Source organism: Brassica oleracea, chromosome C7 (assembly GCF_000695525.1).
Source record: "Brassica oleracea var. oleracea cultivar TO1000 chromosome C7, BOL, whole genome shotgun sequence".
Taxonomy (NCBI): Eukaryota; Viridiplantae; Streptophyta; class Magnoliopsida; order Brassicales; family Brassicaceae; genus Brassica; species Brassica oleracea.
This window is the reverse complement of record NC_027754.1, coordinates 42,753,680-42,765,367: the sequence shown is the minus strand read 5'-3', so window position 1 is coordinate 42,765,367 and position 11,688 is coordinate 42,753,680. Positions and strand designations below refer to the sequence as shown.

Genomic DNA, 11,688 nt, shown 5'->3' with positions numbered 1-11,688 from the left:
TTTGCCTTTCAGGGTTGATCTAGAGAAGAAGGTTTGTAGCTGTCTTGCATTTGATATGCTTCTGATTCCTTGTGTACATGCTGTTGCTGCTGCAACACAGTCGAGCAGAAGAGTAGATGCTCTTGTCGGTGAACAGTACACCTAGATTCATCTGTGACTGCCAATATCTTGTGTGCGGTTATACAATCACCTAGATTAACGTTTTCCGGGTTGAAGCTAGGTAGAGGCTGGTCTTTGACAGACGACTTCTGACAAATAATTAGGAAACAAAATGACCAGTTGCGTTTAACATTCCTCCTATGGCAGCTGTGTAATCCTACGTTAAACAGATATGTATAACATACCTCTGGGTGGTTTGGGAAGCCCTCAACGTCAGATATCACACTGCTTATGAGGTCGTCGACGTTGGTATGGCATCCATTATTGGCAGAGGGTTGTGTTGGGGAGGATGTTTGGACATTGGGTAAAACACCCATCGTCTCACCGCTTGGAAAATTAAATTTTTGGGCAGGATCCGGGCCAGTGGATTTAGCAGCCGGTGGGTTATCGCCAACGCCTTGACCTCCAACGACAATATCTTCACGAAACACGGAGTATGGTTTTCGCAGCACATCAATAATACCCTGCATCACTGCTCCCTGCATTTTCTGAATTTCCGCTTGAATGACCTTGACCAGGTTCACCTCCAGTTTGTGACGTTCTGACGCTACAGCGTTCTCGATGTTGGGCTTCACCAGGGACGCAACGAGGTTAGCGATGTGGGTGTGGTCACCAACATTTGAAGCATCAGACTCGGGTGAATCCGGGGGGGGTCTCTCTGGCCTCTTTCTTCTCCTTGGCCTCTTTCTTCTCCTTGGCCTCCTTCTCTTTCTGTTTCTTTTCTCCTCTAATATGAGCCAGTTCAGCCGAAGTCAGACCTCCAACAAACAATGTTTTTTTGAAAATGAATCCTTCTTTAATCTGTCGGACCATATTGAGAGCATACTCGTCCTCAATTTCATCATCCCATAGCTGATCTTCAGGAGAGTATGTTGTATCCTCGATAATGGATGTCATGTCAACCTACGAAGAAAATGCAGTCAACTTCGTCGCCCCACTTAAATGTAGATGCTACAAAAACCAGTAACAGCTACAAAACCTATAACAGTAGATGCTACAGAGAGTAGTAGATGTATGTTCCATTGGATACAAAGACTAGTAGATGCTACAAAAGCCCATAACAACTACAAAAATAAATAAGCAGCACAAATTGTATTGAATGTAGCATCTAATAAGCACTTTGGTTGCTACCCATGGAGAGTAGCACTATATTTACTTTTAGCAGTTAATTTAACGAGTTTTAGCAAATATAACTAATAGCTGCTACATTAATTGGTCTGAGATACTACCACATCTAGTAATCTCTACAAAATCTATTGATACTATAGTTTCTATTGCCAGTTAAGAATGCGAGTTCTTTCGGGAAAAAATATTTGAAATTGCACATTGCTGCAACATTACCTAATGCTAATGGCTGCTACATTATCTAGTATCAGGGAGTATATATTCTAGTTAGAACAAAATCTAATAGCCGCAACTAAACGTATTATCATCATTTGGTAGTGATTCACATATGAAACATTAACTTGCTCAGATGCGTTACCTTCGCTTCCTCATCCATCACTTTGACGTGGTTTGGGTTTATACAGTATCTGACAACGGCGGGTGGTGTGACTGTTTGAGGGTCGGTTTGTTCAGCTTCTTCCTCTGCCTGTGCGTCACTAAGCGCAGAGTCTGACTCGCTGTCTGATTCAATAACTACGACAGGTTCAACTTGTGGAACAATCTCTTTGATTTGAGGGACAGCCGCCATGAAAACAAGCTGAATCGCATCCACGAAACCAGGCAACGCGATACTGGGTTGGGAGAGTAGAATTTCATCTTTCTTCTTGATCCCGGTAACGAGCATCTCGAAGGAAACTCTGCCCCATGGATAGGCAAGAAATTCATCCAAATCTCTGATCATCTCAACGTGTTCAGGGATGATACGGGGGAAATGGGAAGTCGGGAGTAGAACGCATGATGTAAATGCGAGACAGGCATACTTCAGTTGCATCTGTCGGTCCTTTACTGCCCTTTTCTTTAACATCTCAATTGCTAGATCTCCTAGGCAGAACTTGAGAGATCCGAACAACTCTCCCCAATATAGCTTCTCTTTGATTGGGTTCTTCTTTCTCTTTTTGCTGTATTTTGATGGTATCTTCTTGCAATTAAGCCCTGTTACGTGAGCAAACTCGTGTAGAGACATCCTAATAGGTCTTCCGGCGAAGAGAAACCAGATCTCGTATTTTTTCTTCACTCTAAGCATACGGACAATAACGAACTGCCCGAAGATACCGGAGAATGATGGGTTTTCGGCTTGTGATATGATCTTCCCAAACGTGGTGTTACGAAGAAACTCAACCTCTTCCGGATCAAGTGCCTCGAGTATGGATTCGATTCGCTTAGGTTTGTGGTATGTATTAACCCTTTCACCATTAGGTTCTTCGCCGGCAGCGAACATCCGCTCTGGCAGCCGCAGATCCTCCATCTCGTCAGTATTTTTTCTTTTGGTTGGAGTAGAAACTAGGTTGAAGAGACTGTTGGTTTCCGACGAGAGAGAATAGATAGTTTAAGACTTCAAATAGACATCAAACGCTAACACTAAATGTAATTGATGCTTTCTCATTGGTCATTAACGTCTTTCGATATAGAGAGAGTACAATGGGTAGCGTGTAAAATTCGATTATATCTTCTTGTGTCTGACAATGAATCTTCTAGTACATGATATAGTAGCTTAGGTGGTGTAGGGGCGTTTCGGTATTAAAGAAAGTCGAACAGTGTACAGGGTATATAGCTAATTTGGAGATTATCTGTGTATATAACCCCTAAATTCTCTTGAAAATATATCTCAGTCAGTGCCATGCAAAAGTGTTTGCTTCTTAACATAAATATTTCTCATATGAGAAATTTATTGTTTCCATAATAATGTAAAAATGTAGACTATCTATATATAATAGCAAACTGAATTTTAGAATCTGCTGGTGTCATCTTTTTTTTATAGGAAAAAAAAAGATGAAGATCTAATGTTTCAGATTGATTTGGTATTCAATCCATGGGTTCTGTTTTCTTTAGGTGATGTCATCTATTTAAAAAATAAAACTTAATCCAATGGCTGAAATTGCACACTTTTTAATCTAAGGACTGAGACTAGACTTACTTTTGATTTGACAAAGACGCACTACCAAGCTTCGTGTCGTTAATGAAGCATTGCGTCCTACTAAGCTTCGTGTCGTTAATGAAGCATTGCGTCCGTTAATGGAGTTGTGACCCTTGGTTTGCATCTCTTCCTCTGTTTATATTTGATAACAAGTTAACTATTTCTCCTTTTCTCATATTTTTATGATTCATGATTTCTGTTTCGTTTTTTTTTTTTCTGATTTCTGATCCATTTTTTTTTTATCTCTTCCCAAATCATTCACTACAAGAAAACATCGTTTACTCCGGGGACACCCAGAACTTCTATCGTCGGAAAGATTCCGATGGATTTATGATCATTTTCCGAGAATATATGAATTACGTCGGAATCTCTGTGTTTTCTCAAAAACATATTGTCAATATCTTGCCGTATATAAAATAAATTTTGATGAATTGGGTTAACCGTACGTAATTGATTCTAAGAAATAACTGTCGGTAATCCCTCGGAACAATCAGTGCTCTGACAATGGATTCTTTTCTCGGAGAGACCTTAGAAAAGTGGACGAAATGTTGTCGGAGTTTTATGTCGGAAAATTACCGATAACTGATGGTTTCTGTCAGACAATTTATGTATATAATCGTTCATGTGGATCAGAAACAAAAAATTGAGAGAATTCATATGAAGATTTGCAGAAAAATGGTTCTTACAACTGAGAGTAGAAAGCTTGAAGACAACGAACCCTTACAGTAAATGGGTTTTAAAGCGAGGCAGCCATCCTAGAATGCACTTTCACAGATTCTTCTTGTCAATGAAGAAGATGAGATGAAACACGTGATGTCTGGTAAATAAATTAAAAAAATGAAGAAGATGAGATGACGTCAATAAACATATTTTATTAGTTTATTTTTAGATTTAAGTATTTTCAGACATTTATTTTCTTTAGTATTTTTGTTGCTATGGTTGTAGCTTGTAAGTGTACTATATTGCCTCTGTATTTCTTTAAAAACTTTATGTACATTAAGATTTTTTTTTTTTGACAAAGGGCTTACAGTAAGTTTTATCATTATAATAATCAAACTTGGATCCGTGATGATATTTGTTTTACAATTATATAAATTAATATTTTAATATAATTTTGGTAGTATATATTTCTAATATTTACCCGTATTAAATTTTTAAATAATATGGCATTTATACACACAAAAACTATATGCAATAATTAATTTATTATATCTAACCATCAATCAATCGTATTAATCTTTTATTTATATTAATTTGTCTTATTGGATTTCTATTTGACTAATAGTTATATAAAAATATGTACGAAATAACATTTTTAAACAATATTTTGTATTTGAATTATATATATTAAAAATTGATTATTTACATGATATTTTTCAGTTTTCTTTATTAATAATAAGTAATAAGAGATAGACAGAAATACCATAAACAATGCTTTATTAAACATTATTTTTCGTTTGCTTAATGTGGAACATTTACCTAATGGAAGATAATAACTTATATTAAAACAATGTTCTTTAAATCAATCAAAAAGGGAACATTTCGGTAAGTAAATTTATTAAATACCAAAAAGACTTTTATATAGTATATGATTTAGGTTGTTGTACTCTAGAGAAAGGTCTATTATTAATGGATGTTTTGATCTAGATAAAATTTGAATTATTTTATTTTTTTACCATTTAGTATATACTAATTTGTGTACTTTAGGTGTTGGGTGATATAACTTTATAGAATATTCCATTTGTATAACAATTAAATATCAATGTTTCGGAAATTTTAAAAGAAAAATTTCTTAAAATACCACAAGTTGTCTACCTCTTTTCAAAAATACACTTAGGCCATGGAGGTTAATTTAGTATTTAGTATTTAGGGGGTGGGTTTGGGTTTATAAACTTTTTTTTTTGTCACTGAGGGTTTATAAACATATATATGGTTTATAAATTATTTTTAAACATTTATAAATAATTTAAAATAGTTAATTTAATCTTTTTAATCACAATTTAAGTTTTTTATGAAAATTATTCCCCTTATAAAAATTGAGAAATGTTTAGAAAATTTTAACATTAATTATTTTGGAAATCAATATAAAATGTTTTTAAAACCTGACCAGAACCTGAACTGGATAATTATTTGGGTCACCGTTCAACATGGTTTGACTGGATCAAACCTGGTTCAATATTTTTTTAAATATAGAAATTTAAATGTAAAGTTAGCAAATATGAAACATAATTAAAATATAAATAAATATCAAATATAAAACATTGTACATATAAACTATTTTTGTTCATATGGTTAGTTTATATATTTTTGTTAATTTCAATGATTTTTATAAATTTCAATAACTTTGATATCCAATTCGACTATTTGACGTTCTCGTCAAACTATTTATTAGATCCAACTGACTACATGAACGATTCATGGTCGAACCTCGTCCAACCACTGGATCGGTCCAGATTTAAAAACACTGAAATTTAGGTATATTATCTTAATTTACAAAAAGATAATAAATGTTAAAAGTTAGGATTAAATATTTTTCCAGCAGTATTACAATGTAATTAAAATGTTGTTTTAAGTGTAAGTTCATATATATACTTTAACTTTAATGGAATAGATTATTTGTATTTGTCGCTTTGTTATCTCTATCTCTAATTGTGGTATTATTGAGCAAATTTTTCAGAAACTTATATTTCTTTACCAGCAGCGACTGTGCACTGATTTCTTCTTGTCGATAAAGCAATGCAACATTTTATCGGAAATACCTTCATAATTACCGAGCAATTTTCGAGGAACTAGACCGACAATTTCCAAGTATGGTATGATGAGTTAGTGAAATCATAGGACATTGGAACAGCCTCGGTCTTTCCCGACAAAAGATTCTGGTAAATTTTCCGAGAACTAATCTCGTCGGCAATTTCCGACACAGTATCGACTCCACTTCACTTCCGAGGCTCAAACTCTGAGTAATTGAGTTTTCTCGGAAAATCATCGGCTAGAGTGTACTCTGACAATATCCCGATAAGCATGACTGTTGGTGTTTGACCTTCTTTTTGTAGTGATTTTTCTTCCTTCTCGTCAGTCTCTCTGCTACGACCCTGTTAAAATGAGAGGCTAAATTCAATGATATGCAAAATCTGATACAAGACAACCCTTATATCCATGTCAACTGCGGTTAAAAAATTGCAATACTTCGACAGTTATACAATTGATTAACCTTTTAATTTTTCTTCCACATAACAGATGTAAAATAAATTTACAGTTACTTTTCATTTTGTCACTGTTTACTACATTTACAATCTAAATTACGTGCAAGAGGATTCATCCAGAAGCATCATCAACATCACAATTTTTTTTCTAAAATCCAGAAAGATCATACATGGCCAACTTGGAACATTCATAAGACTGTAAGCCTTTTAACATAGGAATCACAAAGTCGAAGAAGGGGAGCATTTCACTGAGACAAGAACTTTTGCTTTTAAATTAGACTATATAAGCCTTTTAACAATTACTTCACAGGAGTTAGAGCCAATGAGTCTTTTTCCACTTTGTTCAATCACACATTTTCACACCGGTCGATCAAAGATCAGAAGCTAAAAATCATATGTAAAACATCACATGTGATGATTAAACAATCATGATTATATTTTTAATATAGAGTGTTTTTTGGTAGAAGCATTATGTTTTTATAAAACTGCACATATAAATATTTTATCCTCAAATATAGAAACAAAAACTAAAGGAAAATACATATGAATGTGATAAATATAAAACTGTCTTTCTACAGTATACAATATGCATTTAAAAAAAGAATTGATGATATCCTATAAATTTTTGAATTTTACCATAAATATACTAGCGTGCGCCGTATATAATGCCTTTTAAGTAAAGTTGAAAAGTCGTGTTAATGTATTCTTCTGTATATATTTTATGCTACTTATATTTGAATTTCACAGAGTTTATCTAACGATTGTGAAATTTGATACTTAATAAAGTATTATATTAAAATATAATTTACTATCTAGCGAAATGTGGTGTTGCTAATGATAAAAATAATAGTTCCCAACATTATAAAATATAAAAACTTAGTTTTTACATTAATTTGAAAAAAAATATATATAAACTGAAACAAATTACATTTTGAATTGACCAATTGTAGTTTCACTTCCATGCGTGTCAACAGCGAAATTAGTTCCGAGAAAAACTTAATTTAGTGGATTTGATTAGTATATTATAAATGTTAAGTTATTTATGTAGTGTTCATATTGAAAAAATAAAAGGCATCTGTTCATTGAAGTAGTTTTTGTCTTTTACAATCAATATTCAAGAAATTTCTTTGCGGTAATTAGCTATGTCGTAGAAGGATAATGATTAAGCGGATTATTCGGGCATAGATGGGGGTAGGTATTAACCTATTATTGATTTAATATATATATAATTTACATTTTAGTTTTTGGGTTTAGTGTAAAATTATTTTCATGAATTATAAAAATTACATATACAAAAAAATAAACTAGATAAATTTGTGGATTTGCACTAATAATATTGTTTAATTTAACAGATTTAGCCCAATTTAGATCGATTTATACTAATTTAGATTGATTTAGACCAATTTAATCAATTTAACAAGTTTAAACTGATTTAAGTTGAATAAATCAGAATTAAGAGAATCATTTTGACTATGGTTGATTTGTTGCCTTGGCGAACGCCTAGACACCACCTAAACTGAATCTTTAGAGAAATTTTTTTACCATAGTTGTTTTATTCTTTTACATTATACATTTTAAATGTCAAACTTAAGTTTTATAGATCATGACGCTCCTTTTAGTGAACGTCTTAAAGATCTTTCATCTTCGAGAACTCTCTGCAACTTATATTTCACACTATGTTTCCATCACATAATATTTCATGCATCAATTGTTTCCTATCTAATGTTCAATAATTTTAATTTTGTATTTTTGGTTATATTATAGAGGAAACTCACTTTGAAATTTTCTTACATCATTATTTTCTATAAGCAAAATCTTAATTAAATATTTTAGATTAATTTATTTAACTATAAATTATTATTTATGGTTGAGAGTAAAAGTTAAGGTCTTCATTCGCATAAGTAGTTACATTTCTTAAATAGTCAATTCATTTTTTGAATTTTTCATATTTGTATCTTCTAAAAAGGCCATTTTTGTTTTAATAAAATTATTATGATAAACCAAACAACAACAAAACTCTATGTAATTTCTAGGATACTCAATTTCGTCACCATTATATTCTCTGCACAAGTCATATACTATTTAATCATCAATCAATCTTTTATTTTTCGAAGCCAGAGTGTATATTGTAATAAAAAAACTTCACATTCGAAAATGATATTTTCGAGTAATGATATTTGATTGTACTTTTTTGAGTATTGTCAATATCTCATACACCAGTTTTGTAGTTACTTCATCACTATCATAATTATTTTTTATTTATGTAATCCTTTGTTTGCTGATCAGTAATTAAAAAAAAAAAAATTGTTAAGTATAAGTAAATATTATTATATTGTAATACACTTTATTAATATCAAATAATTAAACTTTCGCTACAGAATTTCATTGCCCGCGCGAATGCGCGGGTTTGTTTCCTAGTATCAAATAAAAATAAATGTCTTCATCAGTGATTTTTTCAAAATAAAAGTTTTGTTTTAAAAAAATCTTGAATGGATAGTCTTCAAGATCATAGATATGCTGTTCGGGGTAGAACATCAAGCTTGTATATATCCACCAGACACCTCTGGTGTCAATTGAATTTCAATCGCAAGTTGTCCTTGACCCATGCAATTTCTATTGGGGTGAATTTCTACAGATATTACACCCAGAAAACACGTTATACAATCTCCTACGCAGAGATGATGCCAACATTTGTGATCAACAAATAAATAAGACATATTCCAAAAATAATAATAAATAAGTAAAAGGATTCCCGCTGAGGAAAAGCCAAAAACATACAGACTAAGTATAACACAAAAGCAAAGGAAAATGGTAACAAGATACAAAGACTTATCAACGTATTTGGCTCTAGCAGATTATTAACATAAATCCTAGCTATAACCATTTAACTCCCATTTACATGATTTTAGAAAAAATTAAAATTAAATATTATTCTGTTTTATAAAAAATGTCATTATAACTTCTTTTTTAATTGTATGAAAAATATCATTTTAGAATTCTAAGACAATTTATATCAATTTAACTTTAACATTAATTATAAAATGATTAAACTTTATAAATATTTTTCTTATCTCAAATACTATTTTTATGAATAATGTTAAAATGACATTCTTTTATAAAAGAGTTTTATCATAGAGAGAATAATTAATACGTTTATAAAAGAGAGAGTAATATTGCTCCACATAAAAGTGGACTGTGAAACAAATGGCATGGAATAAAGGCTTTTATGCTTTAGAAGACTTTTCAAGCCCATATTTTCACTCGTATCCTTCCGGCAATGTCGATCTTAGCAGAGGGAGAGCAGCGGCGGTCGAGAGAGAAGGATACGGCGGTTGAGCTGCGAAAGTTCAGTTCATCTTTCCGGTCAGGTGACGGCGAGTTGAAATGCAAGAGAGAGGGAAAGATACGCTTGAGAGTACCACCGAGGAGATAAGGTAAATGGTTGAGCAATGCAAGCTTGTACTCGGGACAGGGAGGCGGAAACACGTAGTGAGGAGAGCAGCGAAGCATGATAAAACGAGGACAAGGGTGCCACCGCCAACGTCTGAGAAGATTAAGAGGTTTGTGCCTCGATAAACGAGTCAGAGAGCAAAAGCTAGGGCGAACTCGATTAACCAAAGCTAAAATTCTATGTTCTTCTCCTTCTTTCTTATGTCTGGGGCCGGCTCAACGCAGTGATGGATCCTATGGCAAAAAAAAAAAAAATTAATTTCTAAACTATTATTTTCTAAAATTTTTTTTGATAGATATATATATTTTTTTCAAAATACCAGAAGTATTTTTAAAAATAAATCTACGGAAATAAACAAATACTTTCATATAAAAAAAAATTTAGGTCCCTTTTTTTATTTTTAATATAAAAATACATGTATTTTTTTTTTAAATCGAATCCTTATCCATTAAGAAATTGAGGGACAATAGATTGGGCCCGGACGGTCGTACTGCTCGCCCCCTAGGCCTGGGACTTTTATCCGAGATCCGGATTCGATCCGGATCCGATCCGAAAATCCGGATATCCGGAGGGGCCGAATCCGGATCCGGATAGTGAAATGTTGGATCCGTCAAAGCCGGATCCGGATCCGGATATCTTAACTTTTAAGTCCGGATATCCGGATCCGTAAGTTTTATTAATAAATATTTCAAAAATAGTAATATCTATATATAAAAATTAATGTTATTTAATATATTTTCATTTTTATAATAATATATATAAATTTTATGTAAATTTTGTAATATTGTACATAGAAATAATTAAAGACGTTATATATATATATTTTAAATTATTGTTAATATTTTATATATATATATATTAATATTATTTTTTATTTATTTTAAGGATCCAAATCCGGATCCGGATATCCGCCGGATATTACAATTTTTAGGAGGATATCCGACACCCGGATATCCGAGAACCCCGGATCCGGATAAGGATAGTAAAATTATGGATCCGCCGGATAAGGATCCGGATCCGGATACCTTAAAATTGCCCGGATATCCGATCCGTCCCAGGCCTATCGCCCCCTATCTAAGCCGGCCTGCTTATGTTTTTTCCTTGTTTTCCATCTCTTCTTCCTCTTTCATTTTCTTCTATTTTTTTCTTCTTTGTTTGTATTTTTCTTTGATTTTTTTTTTTCATTCAACTTTTTCATTCCTTTCTCCCCTTTATGTTTTTATTCCATCCCGCTCTCCTTCTCCTTATATTTTTTTTTTATTTCACTTTTTTTGTTCTTCGATTCTCTCCTTTTACTCTTTAAATATTTTTCTTTTTCAATTTTTAAGATTGATAAAGTTCATACCTAGAATTACAGATTGGGAATAGAAAGTCTTGCTCCATTATTTTATTTTTATTTTTTTGAAAAAGAGCACCAATTTTTCTTAAAGGCTCCAATATTTGTTGTTCTCGATCACGTTGAGGAGTCCTGACTTGACGTCAAAGTTGTTGGCTGCCACAGCCGGTGCTCGGATTCCCAGTCTATGACCATGAATGTTTGGGCCGGTCATAAGTATCAATGGGTCGAGCTGCCCGCGGTTGGTGTTCTGCCCCTTGCGGTTGATCTGTCATATCAATATCCAATCTCTGCAAGTGGGCTTGTTGTTCTTCTTCTCTTCTAGCTCTAGCACAATCCCTCTCTAAAGCTCTGATGTCTGCTACTATTGAAACTAGGTTTGATGGACCCTGCTCCTCAAGTTCATACACCTAAAAGTTAAAGGTAGGTGAAGAAGAAGAATCAGTAACAAAACAAAATT

The 11,688-nt window shown here is 32.8% G+C and overlaps 1 protein-coding gene across 1 annotated transcript; it reads right to left on the bottom strand.

Moving 5' to 3' along the window:
- Positions 1–285: 285 nt before the first annotated feature.
- Positions 286–2,569, bottom strand: LOC106303359. Its single transcript, XM_013739645.1, has 4 exons — positions 1,643–2,569; positions 970–1,062; positions 345–728; positions 286–297 (listed from the first exon to the last, which is right to left on the bottom strand). The coding sequence occupies exons 1-4, from the start codon at positions 2,567–2,569 to the stop codon at positions 286–288; spliced, it is 1,416 nt and encodes a 471-aa protein (XP_013595099.1).
- Between the last annotated feature and the right edge of the window lie 9,119 nt (positions 2,570–11,688).

What these genes read in the sequence shown, in the direction of transcription:
- LOC106303359 (XM_013739645.1), bottom strand. Translation starts at nt 2,569, where the DNA reads ATGGAGGATCTGCGGCTGCCAGAGCGGATGTTCGCTGCCGGCGAAGAA. An exon ending in TGATGGATGAGGAAGCGAAG is followed by an intron (nt 1,063 to 1,642) that starts GTAACGCATCTG and finishes TTTTCTTCGTAG; the next exon opens with GTTGACATGACATCCATTAT. An exon ending in ACGAGTATGCTCTCAATATG is followed by an intron (nt 729 to 969) that starts GTCCGACAGATT and finishes TCCCTGGTGAAG; the next exon opens with CCCAACATCGAGAACGCTGT.